The sequence below is a fragment of the Anticarsia gemmatalis genome, chromosome 20, assembly GCF_050436995.1.
Source record: "Anticarsia gemmatalis isolate Benzon Research Colony breed Stoneville strain chromosome 20, ilAntGemm2 primary, whole genome shotgun sequence".
Classification (NCBI taxonomy): Eukaryota; Metazoa; Arthropoda; class Insecta; order Lepidoptera; family Erebidae; genus Anticarsia; species Anticarsia gemmatalis.
The window spans coordinates 7,767,191-7,792,753 of NC_134764.1; the positions used below are offsets into that span (position 1 = coordinate 7,767,191).

A 25,563-nucleotide genomic window follows, 5' to 3' on the forward strand; every position below is an offset into this window, starting at 1 on the left:
TACCAATGTGTCTACTTTACAATCATGTAATACTATTGTAGTATTACACACGAAATTGTGTAATGAAAAAAAGTATTGCGCACATTATTAAAAACAAAATATTTCGATCAGATTTAAAAAGACGTAGTGCATCTGTATAGTGTTTAGACAATGAAAGTTTCATGTATGTAGCTAATTAAAATTGTGATTTTTGCAAGTTAAAATTATATCCAAAATATTTTCAATCTTTTGTAAATGTATGAACCTTTCATTATACCTTGATATTTATAAGCGCAATATGCGAGCAACTAAGTCTTCCGCGAAACCAGTGTTTTCTATAGGTCAGAAAATAAACGTGACTAGTCGATTAGATCCCTTTTAACCCAGTCAAGGTAGCAAACTAGTAACACATAACTTTCACCCATACGCCGGTGTTTTACCAGAAAAACCACTTTCAACCTCACCTCGTACTACGCACATAATTATTTAGGTTTCTGTATCATTGACAGTATTGGCTGAATGATTTAGTTGCCTGTGCGTTTGTTGTTAATGAAACATTAAAAAAAAACCATTGACAAACTTTTTTATAGTGTGCCGGTGGCGCCTCTGTCGGAAGAAAGTGGTATTAAGGTTTCATATTGAATCTTTTTTTCTTCGGATGTTTCTTTTCCATATTAGATACTTTCATAGGATTATTATGAATACACACTCGTTTGCCACTGTTCTCCTTTTAATTCTTTGGTTTTGTTTGAGCATGGAAGATGTTAAGTATTTGATTGATTAGCAATTAAGTTCGAGCTATAAGTTAAATGCATAATATTTTAATGGCCGTTTGCGAATTTCGCACACAGTCCCTTAGTAAAATTACACCTTCAATTTGGTACTTAAAAAGTAGCGATGATATAAACCTTACATCAATATATTCCTAGGTGCAACCGATAGCGGAGCTGTGTGAACTATCACGGCGTCGCGCGGCTGACGGCGGAGGTGATGTGGAACTGGCTGACAGCAATGTACGGGGTGGTACTCTTAGCAGGTCCGGCAGCAGGAGATTCACTACTTCTCAGGTATGTGGAATATTATAATTAAGGCATTTTTGGTCCGTATCAAGCTGCTATTATGATATGATGATTACGAAATTCTCGGTTTAATACTAATCAGGAAAACCGTGACAAGGCTTTTTGATGAGGGCCAATGGTTTTTGCGTGATTTTGGTTTTAGTAAAAGGCAAAACTTTTGCGGAGATTTTTGTACTTTAATTCCGTTTTATTAAGTGTACATGTAATGAGTACAGGAGATTCAAAATTGCTCCTTTAAAGCGAACAGAAAGTGCATAAGTTTAAATCTTCAATTTCATAGTTGTGAGATTGTAGTTTCACTTCAAATAATACTTGTAGCGGTTTTGTTAGGCAGGTATGTAATGTTGTGAAAAATATCTTTAAGTATTTTCTTTAAAGCACCTTATTATATTTTCCAACCGACTTTCCGCCTATTATATTCGCCAAAACGAGTCCACAAATTCCAAAGACCGTTTAATCGAAACTCAAGCAGCCGAAAAACGTAGTCGTGAGCCAAAACCCCTCAGAAATCACTTAACGAGTTGCAAACGAGGCGCGCAAGTACTGCGCCCTATCTCAATCGGTTTGCCAATTTATTTCACGGTCTAACGACGACTATGACGTCAAAAGGGCAAATGTATGTGCTCTTCAGCTGTTTTGTATAATGTTTGCGTCATGTTTTGCGTATAGTAATCGCGGTTCGATGTATCACACTATCATATTTAGTTCTGTAGTAGGTACCTACTCAATTGAGTTTTTTTTTGCAAATAGTGTAATTTTCAAACTATAGATTTTGTATTGGCATCCTTTGATTTTTTGATCGGACTAAGTTTATCCAAAAGATTTTGTGAGGAGCTATATTTTCTAGCTTACGATTTTTTTTCTTTCTGCTTTGCGCGTATTTGTTCAGTACATCGGCTAATTAAGTTGAAATACCTTACACAATGGATATCTATTGACTTATTTATGACTTTTTGCGAATTTAAAAAAAGTAATCAGTCTTTATTTTAAGAGGTAGCCAAATACGTATCCCAGTACAAAAATATCAATATTTAAAACTCTATTCCTACATTTCATTCTACAAATATCGTCATATCCACAGTACAAGCTAAACAAAAACCTAGTCCCCGTTAATTTATCTCGCATTCAATAGTCCCTCTCGTGAGGTCTACATTGTGTTCCAAGTGCCTTCAAGTGCTGACTCCTGGCTGCTTTGATGTACCACCGAGGGGGCTTACTTACTACCTACTACCTAGGCATATAGGGTTCACGCCTAGGGAAGGATTGCAAATGTACGTGTGTAAAACAATTGCTAGTTAGTGCTTTGCGTTTGATCGTATGAAAATATGAAGACGTAAAGTTTGGGATGGTAGTGAAACGGTCTTCAGAAAGATTTTGATAGATTTAAACGTAATTTTTTTCTTGTCATAATTTTGTCCTAAAGTTGTTCAAGCTTTCTGAAGTTGAAAGTTAAAGAAACTTCGATTAGTTTTGATATGATATCAACGAAAGCAGTATTTGAGAGTGATCTGTGGCTTCCATACGCGGTTGAAACTTATTTGATAAGAAGGGATAATAGGTAACTGCAGTTAAACACGAACATATTAACATTTAAAGAATACAAATGCACAAAATCCCAATTACATTTTCCAGCATATTTATCTATGTCAGTAAAAAAGTACTCAACATCAGTCCAATTAAATGAGTGTAAAATCTCGGTTGAAACAGTAAAATTCGTTCATTAAACCTAGCGAGATCGCCGACCTATGCCGCGTCTAGACAGCGGTGTGTACCTAGCTTTAACTTTATAGTAACGCTTTAGAACAGAACTATGAGATACTAGGGTGAGCCTACACGGGTGCAGTTTTGTGAAATGTTGTGGGGGCAATGAACTGTGTGGTTTAATTGGAAAGTAACGTTTTGTGGAAAGAAGTTAAAACACACTTAAACGTTATAAACATCTGTAACTTACGTTTATTCGTTTTGTTTTCCTGTCTAAATGCTGAATAAATTTGTGTCAGAGGCTATCTGTAAAATAAAGGGCGGCACATGTACGAAAACAATCTGATTAGATATTTGGTACTTATCCAAAAGTGGTGAAACTGGGCCTAAATCTTCCAATCATGATTTTATTTTGATATCTACTAAAGATACTCTTCGAATAAGAAGCTTTAAAACTGTCGGTTAAAACAAAACTTTGCAGTAAAATATTCACACATCTCATTCTCTCCAAAAATAGACGTTGCCCGTGACTGCAGTGTGCAAATGAAAAATCAATAGTCCTGCCCATAACCTTCCACAATGGTCCACTATATCTAAATTAACACAAATAGCTCAAAATGACCCACACGACTCGATTCAATCAGCCACCCCTGCTCATGACTCATTGTTTAGCATCCGACAATTACGTGGGGTTGCAAGATTACTACCAAATTCTTTGGGGCGAAAGAGAATGACTCGGTTTTCCCGATTTGCCGAAAAATTGCCGCTTCAAATTTATTTCACTAATTTTGGGTTAATTATATTTTTCAGTCAAAGAGTTAAATAAGCGATCTTTTAGAATATACATCACCCTTTAAGTTGGGTAAGCATAAAGCGGTAAGGCAAATAATTTAAGTAACTTTGAAAATTATTATAAATGAAATCTGACTATAGGTACCATTTTTTTATCTGATTTTTACAAATCGAGCTGCAGTGTATTACTTTCAAACTTATTTACTTAGTATCAATTTTAAATCGCTCAATCTCAATTGAGCAACCATTTTCGTCTGACAAGCTTGACATTGCCATATCTCATTATTTTTGTATGTGGCAATTTCGCTACATAATTGTCAAACATTACAGACCACAGACAGCGTATATATTTTTTAACGTCATAATAAATTACTATGTTCGCAGTCCATAATTTGCGGCTACTTTCATGTGTGGAAATAATGAATCGTTTTAGAGTGAACATTTATAAGAGTTGTTTAATTAACACTTGCGACTGACGATATTATTTATGGTTTAAAAGTTATGACTTTGTGAGACACGGTACAACAGTTTATTGCGTGGAAAAAACATCATTAGTTCAAGTTTACTGTTTTTTCTCTGACTTACAATAGATAAAAGAAAGAGAGAGAGAGAGAGTGTATTAAATCCCAGACAATCTCAAGTTCTCGAGCTTTTATTCCCTTAAACGTTTATTCCCTTCTAAAACTAAGCTTTTTAATCTGCGAGCAGCTGAGTGAAACAGATAAAAGACGAAATCCTGCAACGCAAACGTTTTTCTTTCTTTAACCATTGAGCTTTAATAAAAAAACAGACATCGAGTTTTATAGTATTAATATTATTTTGCAGTATATTCAAATATACTGCAAAATTACACTGATTGTGGGAAATCAGTGGGCTAAGCAACGCTTTGCGCGGTCATTCCATAGATGACTATAACTGGGTAGTATTTCAACTGGGCGTTTCCGTGCTTCGAAAGGCACGTAAAAGTCGCTCCCGTTGTTGTTATTATGAAAATTCGTCGTTAATTCATGTCAAAAAAACCTTTCGCGCTTAAACAACTTTGACACTCCGTTAAACACTAACTGTACTATAAAATAAATAAATAAAAAGTAGTCTAATAACACATAATAGTAGTAAATATCGAGTTTAATAGTATACAGACATTGGCACAAGATTGCATCAAGTTTTCATAACGTTTCAATGACAATGTGTCAATAGTGAGTGCGGCTAGATCAGGGTTGTAATATAATGAAACTGTCGGGTATTGGAAAGTGACAAATAGTGGAACAGAACAGCTGTGCTCGGTAGATAACATTGTGTGTATTTCACGTCATATTTCCGACTTCATTTTGAAATGTTAGGAAAAGTATTATTTACTTTGCTACTTTTTTTATTTGCGATTTATTGAGGGCATGCAATGTCCCCAACCCGCACTTGGCTAGCGTGATGGACTTAAGGCCTAACCGCTCCCTCATTACGGGAGGAGACCCTTGCCCAGTAGTGGGACATTAATGGGTTACATTTATTACTTAGATTTTATAGTAAGGTACTAAGCTACCTTATTCTTATTAATAGTAACGTAGATATTTGACTAAATACTTTGAAAAATCAGGGTGTTGAATACAACTCCTAATATCTTTACCTGGTTGACAAGTCCAATCTAAACCTGATCATTAATATTATTACTTATGATTCGAATAATTGTCTGTTACGCTTTTACGGCAGACCCGTTGAGCCGATTTGAATGAAATTTAAGATTAAGATAGCGAAAGACCGAGGCTTAAATAAATAGGAAAACTTATTTAAATCAATCTCTAAGAGACTGAAATAGAAGATGGAACTTAGAACACGTGCGGTGCCTCGCTTAGCTAATTCAGAATATATAAAAATTGATGTGCTTGTAAATTAGAATTGCAACTAACACCATGAATAAGCTGTAAAACTGTGTAATTATTGTGTAATTACTTTCAAGCGTCAGTAAACATCAGGTGAGCAGTAATTGTGCTAATTACAAACTTCTCGTGCGCACATTTGCAGATCTGTTTGTTGCCTCACATTACTTTTCCTGGAACCTAATTTGTTTGTTCGTTTTGGTAATTTTAATAATGTACATAATGTATCGATTATTTTCACCTATTGGGTTAGAACGAGATCAAAACATTCATAACATCTGATCTATAACTAAGTATAAACTCTTTCATCATTTTCTGTTTTCGTAAGTCTTCAAACTTGATTTAGTTTAATTACTGTGATAGTCTCTTTTTAAAATGATATGCATAAATGTCGATTTTTTAACCGAGACACAACTAATAGTTAAGGATCCGTCAAAAAGGATCCCGAAAAAGACGTTCTATGTAAACGCTCCCTTAATTATTAGAGGAATTCTTTTAGCTTTTTGACATTTATTTATTTATTTAACATCTTTCAATAACGTCAAAATGCCTATAAGTGAGTCGGATAGGTTTAGTTGTTCGATTAATGTCGCCGAACCGAATTTGTGTGTAGCAAGCCTGAAATTATCAATTTGCCATTTGTGATTACCACCCGTCACTAATTAATAGACCCAAAAACGATTTAAATAGTAATCAATAAACAATATATGTATCAATATCTGTATGTAGATCATGTCATTGCGTGCGCGCAACACAGTGTTAATTGTTCCGACATGGTTCGTGATGTAACTTTATATCGTGCGGTGGATTGCGTGACGCAAATATGTAAAACTATTGCCTGTACGTTTGTTCGTAAATTAATCGACCTATTTTGATATCTAGACCCTAATCTAGATTTACGGTAGCAATTCTAAAATGTTAGCGAGCTACCCTGATTAGTACCTACGAAAATCTTAAAGGATTAAACGACTATAATTCTAGTTCGTTAGTTGTGAAATATTAGATATTTTTTTGGGTATTTTGGCAACACCGAACTATATCGAAATATGAATTCTTTATGACAAAAGAATTCGTCGCTTATCCTAAGGATAGGCTATTGACAACCCGATATCAGCAAATACTTAGAAGTATAAAACAATCTCATAAATTATTGTTATTGCTAGCTAGCTGATCAATACTCATCAAGAGGTGTCGAATTCGACCGCAGATCTTTTTGATTTTGTTAGATATTAGGTAGGTAGGTATATTTTAAATCAAATGTTTATTTAGTAAGATACTTTGCTGAAAGGTAACTTCAATTGCATCAATTAAAATAATAGTTAGCGTGCATCGTGATTAAGTAAATGAACAGCTTGAAATATAATCGTTACGCTTGTTATTCTTGGAGAAAGCAGAGATGAATAGTTGTATGATTATTCAACTCAATAATCAACAAACTTGTCATCATTGCATATAATATACATCTTCAGATTAAATACATACATACATCTTGAAGCAGTTTTCAAAACATTAATTCTTATTTCCACACTGTCCCATAGTAAAATGATATTTTCCTACCTCTATGTGGTTAACAGGCATAGGCTTAAGTTGGATTCCCATACCATCATCACTATCCTTACCTCCCGTCAAGAAGGGTTGACACAGCACCAACAATCTTGATGGCATCGCATTCTCGTCTTAAACCTTTTCACACAATCCATCCATATTTTTCTCAACATTCCTTTACTCTCATTCTATCATATCTATAATTCTATGCATACATAAATAAAATGACGCCTTCTTCCTATAGGGATAGGCAGAGACCACAGAGAAAAATATTTCTAATTCTATCTCTGTATAAAAACAAATAGAAATGCATTAAATAGATATTACATATTTCAAAAGGTCATTGACACCGCGAAAATTTTACTCATGTTTTGAACAGAAAGCGTACACAATAGTTTACGTAGACTGCAGTCTACGCTTCCACGTTTGAAGCACAATGCAGCCATTATTATGACCGCGCCCATTCAACGACATACGCATGAATGGGAGAAAAACCGTAGTACCTGCTTACTATCTTAATTTCTTTTTTTAGCGTAGTTTATAGTAGTTTGTGTGTGAAATTGTTAGATATTAAGCAATAGGCTACAAAGCATCTTTTAGCTGAAGTAAATGCAGAAAAGTATATATTTTTTCGTTTTATGGCATATCTTTCCCAGTTTAGCTTGGTAGAGGAGCTCGTGGCTTAGTTAACAACAGCCGCGCGGATCTATCTCTGAGGTTAAGCCACGCTTGCCGAGGTTGTTCTGCGGATGGGTGACCATCTTATACATACCGAGTTCCTCCGTGATTCTCAATCACGGAGGAACTCGGTACCTATGTATAAGACTCACGTAAATTGTGGGTCCCGGCTGTCATTTTCGAATATTTTTGGCAGTCGTTAACAGTAGTGCGACTCCGACATAGCTTGGAAGAAAGGCTAGGCTTATGATTTCCCAGTTTAATTTGGTCTGTTACATAAATACTATGGCAAACTTACACTAGAAATTACAATGCTTTAAAAATTAGTAGGCACCTTATAAAAATTTATATGATTTGTTAAAAGATGCTGTAGGTACATAAGGTTTAACTTATTTATTTTTTAATCTTAAGGAATATTTTCATATGTACCTAGGAGATAATAATTTACAGGAATAAAGAGGAATATTTTCAATGAAATAATAGTCACAGTCAGCTTTTTCGATTGGGCTTAAGACCCGTTGCGATACAATACAATGTGTACAAGTCGCGAGAGCAATTTAAATATGAGGGCAAGTAACTAAAACATTAGATTGCACTTATAATAACTTTATTATCAATAAACAAGATCAGTAATACCATATCTGTTCAATAAAACATTTTATATAACAATCGTTTTCATACTCCGTATGTCAAAAATTAATATTCATTATTCTACCACTATAAGTCTTTATCACAAGTGAATAAATATTACTTATTTTTACATAAAACATGTGTTTTTAGTCATCATTTTACAAATATTGCCACATAATTTTAATCAGCGCCATATTGTTGTACATGTTTTTTTTTTAAGAAGGCAAAGGTAATGTTATTTTTACAGCCTAATTTTGATAGTGACGGGATTTGGTAATTCGGTGGAATTGTTTTAGCAGCGTTTAGTCGAGTTGAATTCTGTATGAAATAAAAACAGTTTGTAGTACTTTTGACATTACAAAATGAATATTTCAATGTTAAATTTAGCACCATTTTATAATCTCAAATGGATTACACTTCACTGAAAAGCTTGCAAATGTATTGGTTATCGACTGAAACAAATATAAATCAATTTTTCATAATTTATATTAGTAATAACAGTTATGACCATTTAAAATCAATATTCTCTGAACATACACATAATTTAGTTTCTCAATCTCAGAAACTCATATTCTTATCAAAACTCTGCATCTCATATTTAGCAATAACATTACACACTTCCATCTTGATTTTAGGTATTAGATTAGGTTGTAGTTTCTTAACACTAGCAGCCATACTTCTAAAGAAAACATCAATTTCATTAGTGTTTTCTTTTAAAATCTTTTCAATAAGTTTGTCTATAGTTTGCGACCTTTGTTCAGGCAGTTTAGGATCCTCTATGTATTGGACTATCTTTGGCCCATTGACTAATATTGGTTTTGGTAGTATTTTTATTGGTGGCACATTTTTTGGCATTGGAATAGTCTTCTTTCTGCCAGAGTTTTTTCTGCCGATTTTTTTCGGTGGTTCCGAGCTGACTTCTAGCTTGGGCAGGATCTTGATGAACGGCTTTCTCGGCTCTTGAGGACCATCCACCACTGTGATCTGAAAATTATAAAACATTGATTAATGAATTGACATTCCTTGGTTGTTTAGAAAACATTGTTTTATCAATTAGTTTTATTATAAACAATTTTGTTGTGATAAGATACTGCACAATGTAGTAGCTACTATAAACAAGCAATAGATAGTTATGAATTCATTGATATTGATTTTATAAATGTGAAGATGTTATTCATAATTTGTATTACCTATGCCAGTAATACCCAAATTGCGAAATCTAACCTTACTAAATAAAAATACTCCTAGAATACTTTGATTTCGTTTGTCAAAGGTAGTTTACATTGATAAAGTAGGCAGAAAACTTTTAATACTAGCACTGAATCTCATAAGGCAGGAGAACAAACTTCAAGCTTAAGTGTAAGACCATAATTTGTCCCAATAGAAAGGCGAACATTCATCTATTAATCTGTAGTCATTTAATAAGAAAAACACTCACCTCATAATATTCCTGGTTGTCAGTAATAACCTGTTGTTCAGCACCTATCATCGTCTCATCCTGTGTGACTTCTTCCATCTTCTCCAAAACTATATGCTCTTCATTCCCGTCCAAAGAGGTTCCATCTAAGAATTGCAGCTTTTCAAAGATGCCCACTTTGGTCTTGTGCATAGTACCAAGGCGTTTGCTCCTCATGTAGCCATCTCGGAGGCCTCGCCAGCGCTTTTTGCATTCCTCAACTGAAATCAGTTAGCAGGCTGATTAGTTTATGGTATGGTAATGATGTTAGGCTGTTGGACTCATGATCATTGCTTACAATTTTTTCTAATTTTATTTTGTAAGTACTTATTAGATTTGTTCCTCCATGATAGAATTAAATAATGATATAGGTAGTCTGATTACATCTACATGACATGTAAAAATGATCTAAATTGTTAATATTCAATCCAAGAATGTCCCTGTTGTTTCATAATAATGGTGCAATATTGTAGACCTATTAACCCAAAAACTATTGTTAAAGCCAATTATGGCAGATCTAGATGATAATGCGTTAAATTCTATCTAGGTCATGAATACTAACACTCAATCTGCGCGTTTTAGGTTATATTTACTTGTTTAACTTCCATTTATGAGATTATTTGCCAATTATATCTTTATCGGTCAGTATATCGTAATAAAACATTTCAAGGTCTTTTGTTGTTTTGTTTGTTTACAAATGACAACAAAAAACAGCTGATTTTGATCATTTGACGCTAAAAATACAGCCCGTTGTGCAATGATTGTGCCGCATGAATAAGCATGCACGCCCAAAAATAGATAGCTGTAAGTTACGCTCGAGTTAAATATAAAAATTGCAAAGCAAAATCGAGCCGTTTATGTTGTGCCTAATTATCAAGTTCTTTACTTCAAATTCGGCCTTGCGGTTGTCCTATGCAGCACGGCAGTATCGTGAAATAAAGCATCGAATGGTCGAAGTGTTACCTGGCTTGGACAGTTGCTGAGCTATTTCCTGCCATGTAGACTCCCTGGCTAATATATTCTTCCTCGACGGATCCAGCACATTGTACAAATAAGAATGAGGTTCCACTAATTCCACGAGTTTTTCGTCCTCTTCCGTAGGCCAGCCAACCGCATTCAAAGGCATTTCCAACTTTCCGTTTTCGCTTGCGTCACAACGTCAAAACAAAATGTCCGCTGCCTATCAGGAACGAAAATAGCCGCGCTGCGCAGCACGACGTCACAACCGAACGATGTTCCTCTTTTGTTTGCATGTTCCTGCGTTCTCATTGGTTGAAGAGGTGTCGTAGATTATAAAGTCGTCGTGCCATCTAGCGTCGAGTAGTTGAACTCAATGAAGCAGCGCCATCTATGTTGGCTTACAGAAACAAAAGTATGTTTCAAATGTGCTTCTCTAGATGGCGAATGTTATGCGATGGCACGGACATCTATGAAGTAACTTAGAAACGAAATATTGCAGTTTTAAGTTTTTCAGCAAGTGTAGAATAAACATAGCACACATAAGTGTATACAATAACCCCCTTGTTTTAAAAACATACCACTAATATATGTTTTATGATTATAGTTTTACGTGAAATAATAAAATTCATTGCCTAAATGAGCGATAAGTAGTTCTTTTTTGCGGAGTTTCATATCAAATATTCGCGTAATGTCATTATCAAGAACTGTTTCAATCCCTATTTCATTTATAAACTTAACAAAACTGTTTAACATTCCATGGCAGTTAAAAATAGTCCTTTATCTACATCGTTATTATCAGGATGATATCTATAAAGCTCGAAGGCATCTCGTAATCTGAGGTCTTGTTTGATCTACGCACTATCTCTACTATAGATTAGATAGAGCTTTATAGACGCACCTGCTGTAGACAGCTTTGATTGTAGAAAGTTTTTGAGAAATTAAGATAAGGTATATAGGTACCTAGTCGATCATTTCAGATGTAAATCACAAAACTGTAGAAATACCTCCTTTTTATTTCATGGAAATGTGAAAGATGTCATAAAAGATTTCGACATGAAAAGTAGTTGAATACAAATTATAAGTTAGTAGTTAAGGTTGATAGTAAATAGTAGTACCTAATAAAGCCTTGAAATCCTGCCGAAGTGCAGACAGGAACTTCGCAGTCTAACACGATAATACTCTTTACTAATAAATATTTATTTGACTTGATATAGATTACAATTATAATTAAGTGTCTATATTCGTCAGCAATATAATTTAAGACATGAATGACTTTCTTTCGATACAAATTAGACATATTAATACAGATTCAATAAAAAATCCTAGATCATTAATAATTTCCAGTAATTATCTGCACGATTCTAAAATAAAACGCATCCGTGGTATAAAAGTAAGAAATAAATTATATTTTAATGGTCGTACTAATTAGTGGAGGCTGGCGTCGCGTTACGCGTCTCGCGTTTGATGTCAATGGTGATAAATTTAAGAGAATGCACACTAAGCCCCCTTACGCACTAGCGGTTAACCGCGGGAGCGGCTAGCCGCGCGGTTACAGTTAAATATGCAACTGCCTGACAAAATTGTTGGCGGTTATGTTGCGGTTCACAGGCGGTTGTATATTAAACTATAACCGCGCGGCTAGCCGCTCCCGCGGTTAACCGCTAGTGCGTAAGGGGGCTAAATGAGATGAGGATTAGAAATGGAATGAATGCAGTTTTCTAGTGAGTAGATTAGTAGTTTGATTAGCATCAGTAAAGTCTGACATATTAATTGAAGATCGTAATAAGTGCATAAGCGCATAGACGGATGGATTTTGGTAAGCGGGATTTGAGATATTTAGAGAAAATGAAAATGTTTAGGGCTGTACCTACTGGATATTGGGCATGACTCCTCTAGCATTAGTGGAATAGACATTAACTGGCGACAGGTAAAATTCTGTCGCAGTGTTATCACATAGAAAAAGTAACTACCTATAGCGGCTGATAATTATTTCTCTTTAAATTAGCGTTTTTTATATGAGTTTAAACGTTATTGAATAAATAAACTACCGCTAAATGTTTTTAGAAACCGGGGGTAAGTAGTAATTTGTAGATATCCGGACTCTTCCGTTTTCAACACTATATTCAACAACAACTTCAAAATAATTTTATAACAAACATACAATTTATTGAGTAAAAGCTGTATTAAACAGTAATTACAAGTCACGCGTCGATACGGGTGTGTCATGTGAGCGAGGGTGCGCGCCCGATCAACTGTGCTTCCTGTTTTATACTTAATTGACTATAATGTCAAAATTACATTATTTTTGTATACTGAAAGTCATATTTTTGAATGTTTCGGTATTTAATGTTTGTTAACATAACTGTTTTAGTTAGTAGTGGTGGTTATTTTTGGAAAATGACGTTGGTTTTATTTTGAAAATAAGTAATGAAATAAAATATAAAGTAGCCCCACCGTCTGTCTGTTCGCAATGAAATAGGAATCTCATCATTGACCTGTATTTATCTATTGCTCATGATCTAGCAGAAATCTACAAGAACTTTCATACTGTTTTCCTCATTAGAGTGATTTTCGGGGTTGGTTCAAGGTAACCCGGTGTGACCTGGGCGAAACATCATCTTTTTTTAAAATTCTGTAAAACCTTTAGACGTGATGATCCCAAAGCTGAGCCTCTCCCTCGTTTTGTGAAGATAATCTTGTCATTTGTCGCTGATTAACGAATGAACAGATGCGTAGACCACCGTGGATGTCATATTCGTGGAAGTCATATTTCTACATGATTATAAAGTATTAATTATTAAATTAACTGTATTTTATGCATTGGTTATGTGCGCAGGAAATGAAGGCTAAAATGTTCCGTGAGAACTAATGAGAAAGGTATTTGTGTTTTGACAGTTAGCTGTAGTTTACTTATCAATGATATTATTACTTTATTAAATATTTTGTCAATATATAAATAATTTTTAAAGCTCGGAATATTTTCTGTCTTTTCAGCGCACTATACGGTGTAAGTAAGAACATTTTGAAAAGTCCAAATAACTGTATACCAACTACCAACAACGTAGTTAAGTTACCCACTTTTCGTTTCAAATTATTGTCAAAAGATTCCTTAAGCTATAATCTAGCAATAGAACATTTATAGGGTCTTTAACATCTCCAAACGTATTACATAAAAGCAATCTCAGTACACCTGCGTCCTCAATATTATTATTCATATTTATAATTACAATAAAGCACAAACCATTACATATGGTATTAAACAACTTGATACATAAGTACATACATACAAACATACATATATAAGTACGTACTTGCTTAGAATAAATCGCGGTATAAGAACCAGATGAACGTGTCTACAAAAAAGAAAATATCGTTTATAAAATATCTCAGGTTAAGCTACGCTTGCCGAGATTGTTCTGTGGATGGGTGACCATCTTATACATATCGAGTTCCTTCGTGTTTCGGAAGTACGTTAAAATGTGGGTCCCGGCTGTCATTTTCGAAGATCTTTGGCAGTCGTTAACAGTAATCAGGAGCTTGAAAGCCTGACAACCAGTCTTACCGAAGGGTATCGTGTTAGGTATAACCTTTTTTTTCTCGCCTATATTCTATCTCTGTAAATGAGCTAGTAAAGTTTGAAGTGACGAACTTCCACAGTATTTTTGTTCTCCTGTAAAATTTACGAAAATGTAGATACATTCGTCTGTTTCTTATACAAATTCAATAAAGCCTTATTATCTAGACGCGGTATATTTACGTTAGATGCCGGAGATACGCCCGCCTAAGCGCTAATACTAAACAGTTAAATTCTGCGCCGCGGACACTGCGCACGCGCCGTCGCCATCGACGCGACAACGACCGTTACGAAAATACGACTTGGAATTCTCAGTTCAAATAATTTTCAAATTTAAATGGGTATAGTGATATTCTTTTAAAATAAGTTTTTTTGTTGTGTGTGTGTTGTGTGCCAGTGTTTTGGATCGGTGCAAATTGGCGTGATAATACGCTAGTTAACTACCAGTCTTGGCGTGATAATACGCTAATTGACTACTCAGCTACTTATGAAATGTCAAAAACACATTTTATTATAGAAATATGACATAGTGACGTCACAGTGTCTTATTTTCGTTGGTATCAAATGAGTGCCTAATAAAATGTCTCAGTCTGCTACAATTACAATTGCAAGCGTGAGCATTTTAGATGAACCTTTTACGAGTATAAGTTTAATAATTTTTCGTTAACCGAGTCAACTACTCAGTTCTGTAGTAAGACTTAAAGTTGTGACTTTGACAGAGTTGTCACCGTGACAGTTGTCGGTGACAGCTTCACGCTCGTTGCGCACGCTTTGACATTGTAATTTAATGTATTCGAGTATTGGTTAATTGATTAAGTAACTAACAGGTTACACTGGATGCCGTATTCGTGTTAGATTGCTAGTATTGCTACAGAACGAAATGACTGTTATTATTCTAATACATGTGATAATATGATTTATTAGTAGTTAAATACACAGTTTAAAGTTTGAATGTGATCGTTACTATGTTATGGTGTTTGATTTTGACACATTAATCTAGTGCCTCTGGCTTTAGACGAGATATTTTAGCTGTGAGAGGCCTGAAGCGGGAATTGTCGACATAAAATGATATAATGCCGTTGTTACATCACTAAAATCATTACAGACCTAAAATTTAGTAAAACATTTCTTGAACTATTGAAGGCCGAAATTCCAGCACAATTTTAAAACAGCTAATTTTAAATGATAAGTCTTACCTACTATTGCTCTAAACATACCTAGTATCAAAATCTTTATTCCTCATATATTTACAACTTTTTTATTATAAACTACATTAAAAACAGTTGCATCCTTTTAACACTCTACAAAACTCCATAAAAATCTTAACGATTAAGCAAGATAATCGATTAAATCGATGCTTTAACGTTTACCCAATAATCGATAAGAAGTAGTGATGTAAAAATTGATTAACGTATAACCGTAGGCGTTGTAACAAAATAGGGAAGTGATTTATCGATCGAGTGTCATTTTGTATGAATATTTTAAATCAAGATGCAATGGCTGACAGATTTAAGAGCAATTCTCGTTAGTTGTAATTATTTATTTGTTGTTGCTCTTTGTTTTGATGTTAATAGAGATAGGTTAGTTAAATGTATGTGACTTAAATGGTTCAGTTCTTTTATTTTGAAAGGTTGTAGATTGGTATTGATAATGACTTATATTGACTCTGATTTATTGCGATTAGAAGTTTATTTAGGGTAAATTAACGTTGAGTTTTTAATCGTTTTAGGATAGTTTCATCAGATATTGTCTGTAGATTTTCAAATTGAACAAAGTAAGCTTCACACGCTCTCGCACTTATAATCATAGTATAGTCTCTATGATTAAAAGATATAGTATACTTATTCCCCTAAGTAAACAAAAACTATAACATATTCCAGACAATTTTAATTTTGTGACAGTTATTTTCACACAAACAAATATCCCATAACAAGCCCAGTTAGTTAGCTTGTCATACATCTTCACTTACAAAATTTTCAATTCATCCATCAGTTGGACATGAAATTCTCGCGCAATTCCTCGCGCCTCCATTACAGCAGGACCGTCAACTTGACACATATTTATGTGAGGAGGGCACAAAAAGACAATGAGCACTCCCGGGACGGGAGGACGAGACGGTATGCCACAGTCCTGCTATATAGGGAATATGGAGTAGGGTTGGGGCTAATTTCCTTCCATTGTAGCCATTCAGTTATAGACAGACAAATTGTGTATGAAAATATGATCAGCGCCCCTAGCGTGATCTGCGAGAACAATTTTTTTAAACGTCATTTTAGATGTTTATCGATTGATACTCGATGAAGTGTAAAAAATTGCACTATAGCTCTTTATTTCTTAAGAGGGAGACCTTACTTTAAAAAATATCGAGATATCACTATCGCTACTTTGTCGTAAAGTGACTCCAAAATTATCAACTTGGATAAAAAATACTAATTAAATCTAGTACAGGCCATCGTATTTAGACGAATTTCGCAACGAAAGCTGTCATAAGTTAATACCTACAGTAAAACATAGCTTATTCAAATTTATTACAATTTCTCCTAACATTTGCCACTCTAAACATAATTCAGCTACTGTTTATAATCCGAGCCAACGAATAAACAAAACGAAACACGGACCGTTGTTTTAAAATATCAATAAGTATGCAGTGGGCATCGACGTTGATAGAGAATCGCCCACGAATGACGCCCGACATGCATCCTCCGACCTTTACAAAACACAGCGACCGTAGAAAACTATCCATACTAATATTATAAATGCGAAAGTAACTCTGTCTGTCTGTTACTCAATCACGCCTAAACTACTGAACCAATTTGCATGAAATTTGGTATGGAGAGATTTTGATACTCGAGAAAGGACATAGGCTACTTTTTACCTCGGTAAAATTCAGGTGGCGGACGAAGTCGCGGGTAAAAGCTAGTTTAAAATAAACTCATTTACATAAAAGTAATATTTATATAAATAGTGAAGATATAAGTGCAAAACTGATTTGTTTTTGCATAGAATTTATTTAGCAAGCAGTAACGACTTTAAAAATAAAGTAATCCTGTATTTAGTCCCAAGTTTAAAACTATATCCAAGAAGAAATTATGGCTATAGATAATGTTTAATATACTAACGTGACCAATGGCCGCTAAAGGCTGAAACTGATTTTAAATAAGCCTTTGACACGTGAACCAATAAGTTACATTTTGTTGGTAAGTTTCTTCGATTAATAAATTTCCTTGAGGGCATACACAGTCCCCAACCCGCACTTGGCAACTTGATTGCAATGTTTCTGTGTATAGTTCAGCAAATACACTTTTCTTCATATTCTATGTTAATTGTTTCAAATCCGATACAAATCAGTGTTTGTTATTTGTCTATTGGTAAAATTCCCCGACACTGTCTATTCAAATCACATTAATTGTCTTTAGAAAGCAACGTAAATACACCGGCCAGACTTCTACAACAGTACTAGTTACAAAGTAATAGAAATATACCGGCCAGACTGTCTGCGGCGACTGAAAATGTCCCTAAGATCCTCCACATCCCTATAACGGGCTGAAGTTGGATTATTTTGGTACATAGGAGTCGTGAGGAAGCCGCGTGCCGAATGAAATGTTCCCCCATTACTTTATTTTTATATCAAATTCTATATGTTTGAGTGTTTCGGATGCCTTCGTTGATTCTCTTCCTGTAGGACTTTTCTTAGAAGTAGATGGTTCATTTGGTTAAAAATATACGCCTGTTTTGTACGTAGTCATAGACATTTTTTTGTATGTAGTCAGAAATAGGTTTTGCGATATGGAACCTAGCTTTTGCAAGGGATATTTCTGGAAAAAAAAAATTGGCTGTATTAATCCGGACTGAAGTAGATAATTATTATTGATAGAATTTTGGTAAAAATAAATTTTGCAATACGCTTGAAAACAATGTTATTAGAAGTTTCAATCTTCGAAATAGTTGCTTTTCGTCAATAAGTAAACAACTCGCGATATTTAACATGAACAACTAAACTTATCAGTAGAAGATAATCTGTCATTGTTACAGCTGTCATCAAGTCAATGTTTAACGGCGATGCAATTATCGCAGTGCGTAGATATGGTCATGTGATTGTTATTCAGAATGAGACGCGGGTCAGTTCACATACCTGACGGTTAGATACGAATGTATCTACAGCACCTCTGTGATGCATTTAAATAGTACCTGTGGCTTAGTGCCTATGATTTAATGTTCAGTCAGAAAGATAGTCTTCAAGTTTATTGATTATGGCTAGAAGATTGCTAAATTCATTTCAGGAACTGCTTGACGGTCGTTGTGAGGATATAAAATCACTGATATGAATGAAACTTAATTTAAGTTACAATCAACTAAATACCTTTGTGGTTTTGGTTTTTAGTATGGATCGAATGTGAATCAATTAAAGGCGTGATGATTTTTAATGACATCTTTCTCATAATCTTTGGTATTGTGATTGAATTTGACTATAAGTAAAGGGCGTTTTTCCGAATCTTTTTATTTGATTTGGTTCATAATCACGCCCTAGAACAACAAAATTTAGCAAAGAAACTGCAGTACCAATACAAACATACAATATTTGTACAAAAATTTCACTTCGCTTGTTGCCCACGCGCATACCTTTGGTACCGATACCGGTAAGACAGTATTATACACCGGCAACTTAATAGAGAGACTTGGTATGCACGATATTTCTAAATTCTTATAATAATACCTTATAAACTCAAAAAACAAAAATAAACATTAGTCTATTCAAGCTAAGGAAGAGTGGCATCTCCGAACAGGTGTTGTTGATACTTAAAAGGAGAAGTCAGCCTTAAGTTTATTGTAAACCGTTATTGTGGAAGAATAAAACATTTTTCATTTCATTTTCTAAGTCCCAACCTGCACTTGGTCGACGTGGTGGAATCAAGGCCTAACTCCGTCCCTAATTTCGGGAGAAGACCTTTGTCCAGCAGTTGGACATTAATTGGTTATGATAATAAATATTTCCCAAATAGAGTAGCTGTATCAAACAGGCCACTGACACCTGCATTAGCCTGAAAGTCACTGATTTTCGAAGTTCTGAATTTAGTATAGGTACGTTCTACAATTCCGTATCTTGCTTGCGAGGCTCTCTACTAAGTTGTTAGTCTATAGGGCTGCCTTACAAAAGGTTATGTAACGGACTGTCTGATTTAAATGCAAATATGTGTCAAATGCTATTGAGATTTCAAGAGATATTGATATGTTGGATAAGTTAGTCGAAGACGTGTAGTAAGGCTTTAGCGAGAGAGAAATTATGTAATTGTTTTATATGCTACTCAAAGCAACGTTACTAAAATGTATTTATTTCCCTTTATTCAATAAGTTACTAAAGATTTAAGAGCTGCGGTCGTTTAAGCGACATTCCTCTTTGCCAATAACACGTAAATAAGTCTAAAACAAATCAAATCCTCATATTTATTTTTGAGTTTAACGTTGTCTGTCTATTTTGTCTTACGACACATTCACAACACGAATCAGATTTTCATCTCATCCGATCTTTTAGAGGAAACATTCTCGCTTTCCTACACGTTTTGCATTCAATCTGATATTGCGTTAATCTGCACCAAAATCACGTAACTCGATACTCCAATTCCCTATCTGATGGTACTGTTCTATATAAAAGCGGCGATGTACGACGAAATCGCCAATTAACCGAGTAAATGACAGGCTGTAGGGTACCGGTAGCCGATGGACACGGGCGATGTGTCGAAATGACTTCTGTAATGTAACCAAATTAATGTTGTTGTTTATAATTATTCTGATTCGAGACCAAGTGGTATTTAAGTTGGGTCAAAGAGCTTCGAGAATATGTATAAAGTCATTATGGAAGTTTTAATATGATTAAATTGAAAACAAAATGAGAATAAAAATTCTAATGTTGAAAATGCTATAGTCATTTTACTTTACGTAATATTATCTTCTTATTCTTATTACTAATTTTGTTTGTTAGAATGTGTGTTAATTCTAAATCGATCAATGAATTAATAGCCATGCTTGTAGATTTCTTGTGTAATCTATACATTGAATATTTTAATACATGGATCACTTATTATGATATAAACAAAGAATAGTTAACCGATGCAGACTTAAATATACACAACCCAAAAAAATATTTTAAAACGATTATGTTTACTGATTTCGACTTTATGTTTGGGCTTGACATATAGATTCGGCAATATTTATCGAACAACAAAGCGACTCGACTCACTTGTTCGACTTGTGCCAATCAGGTTCATCTACACATATTCGATTTTGCCACCCGGCTAAGCCGATTAATACCGAACCGAATATATGTGTAGCAAGCGTTATTCTTACACTAAAAAACATGTTGTCAAACTACATAACATATCAGGAACAATGTAAAGGAACAACAATTAAACGGTCACGGCTATTGCGTAGTGAAATCCTAAGACATGTCAAGTTCCAAACGAACCGTGGACCGTACAAATTGTGTTGCCAGCGAAAGTGTGGGCAGCGCGGGGGCGGCTTTGTTTTCACTGCCATAACTATCGGGAATTACTGCTAATGAATACGACGTCGAGGAAAGCTAGGCTTTTGATGACGTATACATGGGTTAGATAGCTAGAAACTACTGTTTATGTGTTACGTACCGACTGAAGAATATTTTAATGGCTTAAAAATTAAGTAGTTTGTCAATAATTGGTGAGATTAGATGTTACACTATACGAGTATCAGTTTTCAAATATGGTACATCACAAGGACTTGTTATGGTACCGACCTATTTATAACCTAAAACAATTTATGTAAATTAATTTGATGACACAAGTTATGAATAAGAGCGTAAAAGTGGAAATTAAAATACATAAAATGGAATTTCAATTACCATCGGTTATTTCTATTAGATATTTATGAATGATACTTTAAGAATTTATCAATGAACTCAACTTAATGGTATTAATTTATTTCAACGCAGCTTTCGTCGCTGCGTGATTATTATCTAATATCAAACGGGACTTAATTACTAGACAGAAGTTTACAATAATGTCTTTAGCCATTGACAAGAGTCCCGAGATTGTTTGTCAATTCACTATTCGTTGTAATTGCATGCTGTCTACGAGTAAATAAATCTAAATTGAGTGTTGCCAGCGAAAGTGTGGGCGGTGCGGGGGCGGTTTAGTTTTCACCAATGTGGGCAAGGTTAGGTGTTAGAATCAGCGGGGAATAAAACAGAGAGAAAAGCTCAAGGCTTTTGGTTGCTTGACATTTAGTAGTAGTAATGCTTAAGGAATGAGAAGAAAATAAAGCGTGAATTTGCAGTAAAATGAAGTATTTATAGGTAAAGTATAGTTATAGGTTACAAATACAAAACAAAACTAAATACTGAACCGTGTATTACATTATTATGAAATGTTAATGTGATAATTTAATATCACAATCTAATTGAAATGCACGATTTAATCTCAGAAAGCAAAATGATAACAGTTTATTTACTTCGCATTTTTCAAATTCACCATGCCTCAGTGTTTCAATATTTTAAATTATTCAGTATAATTTTAACTTATTTTTTTCTTTTACAAATACACTCGCTGATAGTGGCGCCGCTTTAAAGAACGTCAATAAAATGTAAACTTAACTGTCTCGTATTCGTCGTATAGCTGCGGGTTGAAGTTAGCATTCTGCGTCGATAACTTACAGTCTAATACACTCTATAACGAAGTTTATTGTAAGCCTTTCATAATTCTAAACTAATTAAGTCTTAACGAAGTTGTCTTGATGTTTCATTAAGGTTTTATTGCGGTTTAATGGTGGATATAATTTTTGCAGGAGCATCTAAATTATACGACTAATGAACATTAATGTCTCAAATGAGGGTGTATTTGAACCTGTTTGATGTAAACTAGGTACTGAAAATAAAAATCGTGTCGCATCGTCCAACGACACCGTCTTTATTTGTTTTTTTTTATTTGTTTTGAAAAGACGTCTCTTGCATTAAGAATTGTTCTTGTAACGCGGGATCCTAACAAAAATATAAACACAGTGCAATCAGACCCGAAACGACCACATTTTACCATTAATGATGAACATTTCCTTTACACTTGCACAGATATTTAGTTTAAATGATATTATAACTATTACCTTTTATCATTGTTGTGTAAACGATGAAGATAAACCAAGATGACTAAATTACCAGTCATTTTGGTAATAAACACGAAATATAAAACTGCTATCTCATTATGTTTTGCTCTTAAATTTTAGTCTTAGCGCCAAGGTTTTATGAATCAACTAGTTTTCTGATAGCAGTCACCATTGGTAGGCCACTTTTCATAAGGCACGGAAATGCAAATTTTTAACATAATCGACAACATTCGTTACGGATTTTAACTAAAATTATAGTTGTTGCAAGATTGGTAGTTACATTAGCATTTGATATGATCGCTTATAGTTTATTTATTACAATTTGTAAATGTTTTTCATCAGTTTGATACATTTTACTATCTTTAATAATAAATTTTAGAAAATAATACCTTTTGAAATAAATATCTATTTCATATGATACTCTTAGTTTAAGCCAGATGCGATTCTATAAGTATACTAGGGGACCAAACAGACACTGTCCTGTCTACACGTATTTAATTTGTAAAAATTAATGAAAAAATCATTATCCAGCGGACAAAATTGAGAATCTAAACCATTCTCAGATCTGCTTGAACACACACAAAAAATTTCATCAAAATCGGTCCAGTCGTTTGAGAGAGAGTTCAGTGACACACACACTTAAAGAAGAATTATATGTATATATAAAGATGTATTGCAGGAAAATATGGTGTTCCACAGGGACGTACACTAGTTCCATATAAGTGAAATAATAAACTCCTTGTCATAACTACAACGATGTCAGTCATCTATAACTAAAGAATCTGTAACATAATACACTTCAACATGTGTTTTCTAAAGTTTTCCTCGTATTAGTTATTCTTGTTTTTCCAACACGTACAGTCGATTCCAAAAGTCTCTTCTTTTCATCTTTCAAAGCCCTATATTCTGAAGCATGCATAATGTCCTCCTAGCCGACATCCGGCTACGGTGGTGGCCAATTTCGGCCTGTATTAAGCCCACGGTTGCAGGATTTTGTTTATAGTGTCCAAGTGTGCACACTCTATTCTCATTCTCTTACGCCAGTGAGACGTCTTTATTCCTTTGCTCTCATCGCCCGGTGGGAACGATACCCGACACGACCAGTGAGAGATCAGAAAAAAAGATTTCGTAAATATGAAATTAAAAATATTGAAAATTGTTTAATACATTTATTGAGAGCATGCAAAGTCCCCAACCCGCACTTACCAGCGTGGTGGACTCAAGGCCTAAGCCCTTCCCCACGTTTGGGAGGAGACTCTTGCCCTGCAGTGGGACAGTATTGGTTTAAGAAATATGAAATTGTTAAGCAACTTTTGTAGCTGCCTGTACAGTCAGTTTCAAACGTTTGTGAAACGTTTTATTTAAATGTAAATTGCGACTGTTTCAGCAAGTTCTTATGTCGAGATCACGTGTCTTTAACCATATAAAGTATTTTAGTATTTTGCTTTATATTTGTGAAGTTGAATATTCATTAGCAATAACGTGTTTGGTCTCTTAAGAGAGTATTGTGTTTGAGTAGTTAAATAAATAAATTTAACCCATTACTGTCCCACTGCTGGGCAAGGGTCTCCTCCCGTAATGAGGGAGGGGTTAGGCCTCGAGTCCACCACGCTGGCCAAGTGCGGGTTGGGGACTTTGAATGCCCTCAATAAATGTATTAAACAAATTTTAGGCATGCAAGGTTTCCTCACGATGTTTTCCTTCACCGTTTGAGCATGTGACAATTATTTCTAATACACACATAACTTCGAAAAGTCATTGGTGTGTTGCCTTGGGTTCGAACCTGCGACCACTTGCGTGGGAGGTGTCAACTTATACCACTCGGCTATCACTGCTCTTAGTAGTTCTTGAGCTCCGTAGCTTGAGTAGTTCATTCTTGTAATATTAACTTTTGTGGGTCAGACAATATGATGTCTCACAATGTTATTTAGCTTAACTTAAAATGTCTGTGAGTTTCTGAAAAAAATTATCTTCTATGATAAATGCGAAAGTTAGTAAGCATATTTACAAGTGTAGTAACAGACGTACAAACATATATAAGGATGTACTTATGTATGTTTGTATGCCTGCATGAAATGTGTAGTAATGAAAAAGCTATTAGACGAATTTTGATGAAATTTTAAACCTGGATTAACACATAGAATACTTTTTATTTCGGCAAATCTTGTCACGAGGACGAAGACGCGGACAAAAGCTAGTAGGGAATAAAGATCACAACTTCTCCTGTCTGTCCAGCTGAAAAAGACAGCAAAGGACGGATCGTTGTATTCGTGTCTTAGTTTTTAAGTCGTATCTTTTTTGCCAGTTTTTGCTTTATTATTAACAATAGATTTCAAACTAGCTAAGACAGGACATCATTTATAAGTAGCGTCAGTAATACATTTGACATTTGCTCCCTGTTTGAAGGACGACCGGTTGCAAACCATTGTTTACATCTATCATTACGAACGGGCATAGAGTACAATTAGCAGAAATATGTTTACTGAGGCACATTTTCAATAGCATATTTATCAATGAAAATCTTTAAATTAGTACTGTGTATTAACTCGAAAGTAATTTTACAATCACAATCACCGATAGCAATTATTAAACTGAGGTTTGATGTAATATTTACTTTGTGGGCGTAAAAGCCGAGAGGGGACGCTCTTGAAAGAAATCGGTGATGTCTTGCAAAAAGGTCGAGTGCGTAGTATTCGTAACCGGCGGTCCTGTATAACAAGATGTATGGATTTATCCATAAGGGAATTTTATAAGTGTCGTACCAAGTGGCGTTCTCTGGTCTCTGGCTACCCGGCTGGGTCATATTCATAATCATAATCATTTATTTGAAAGAAATGTTGTAATAACAAAAATGTTTTGTTTGATATTCGGTCGTCTGGCGGAAGAGGTACTATGTATGTATATTTTCAAATAGTACGGTTGTAAATAAGACAGTGTAAACATGTGTTTGAAGTTGACTGTACGTATAAACACAGGTATCTAAGTATTAGGCTCGATTAAAACGGCGCCTGCGCATGGGAGGTCGACGTTATGTGTTATTAGCGTAGGTATTTAGGCTACATTAAATTTGATGGCGGTTTTACTGCCATGTCTCTAGTATGAGGCATAAGTTGTATTTCCTTAGGGCAATAGGGCTAGGTCTGTTTGAATTGGAACAGATTTTCGATAACGTGT

At 34.6% G+C, this 25,563-nt stretch overlaps 2 protein-coding genes across 3 annotated transcripts in view; one reads left to right on the forward strand and one right to left on the reverse strand.

The window, feature by feature from the left end:
• Mhcl (Myosin heavy chain-like) overlaps positions 1-25,563 on the forward strand; it is a 285,346-nt gene that overhangs the window by 56,440 nt on the left and 203,343 nt on the right. Inside the window, exon 4 of one of the 2 annotated variants that reach the window (XM_076127805.1) lies at positions 909-1,046. In XM_076127805.1, the coding sequence (XP_075983920.1) occupies positions 909-1,046 (138 nt within the window). Of the gene's footprint in view, positions 1-908; positions 1,047-14,456; positions 14,607-25,563 lie in introns of those variants that run through there. The other variant, XM_076127806.1, reaches the window with a different exon arrangement.
• LOC142981718 (uncharacterized) lies at positions 8,236-10,991 on the reverse strand. Its single transcript, XM_076127813.1, has 3 exons — positions 10,695-10,991; positions 9,714-9,952; positions 8,236-9,259 (listed from the first exon to the last, which is right to left on the reverse strand). The coding sequence occupies exons 1-3, from the start codon at positions 10,855-10,857 to the stop codon at positions 8,834-8,836; spliced, it is 828 nt and encodes a 275-aa protein (XP_075983928.1). The 5' UTR covers positions 10,858-10,991; the 3' UTR covers positions 8,236-8,833.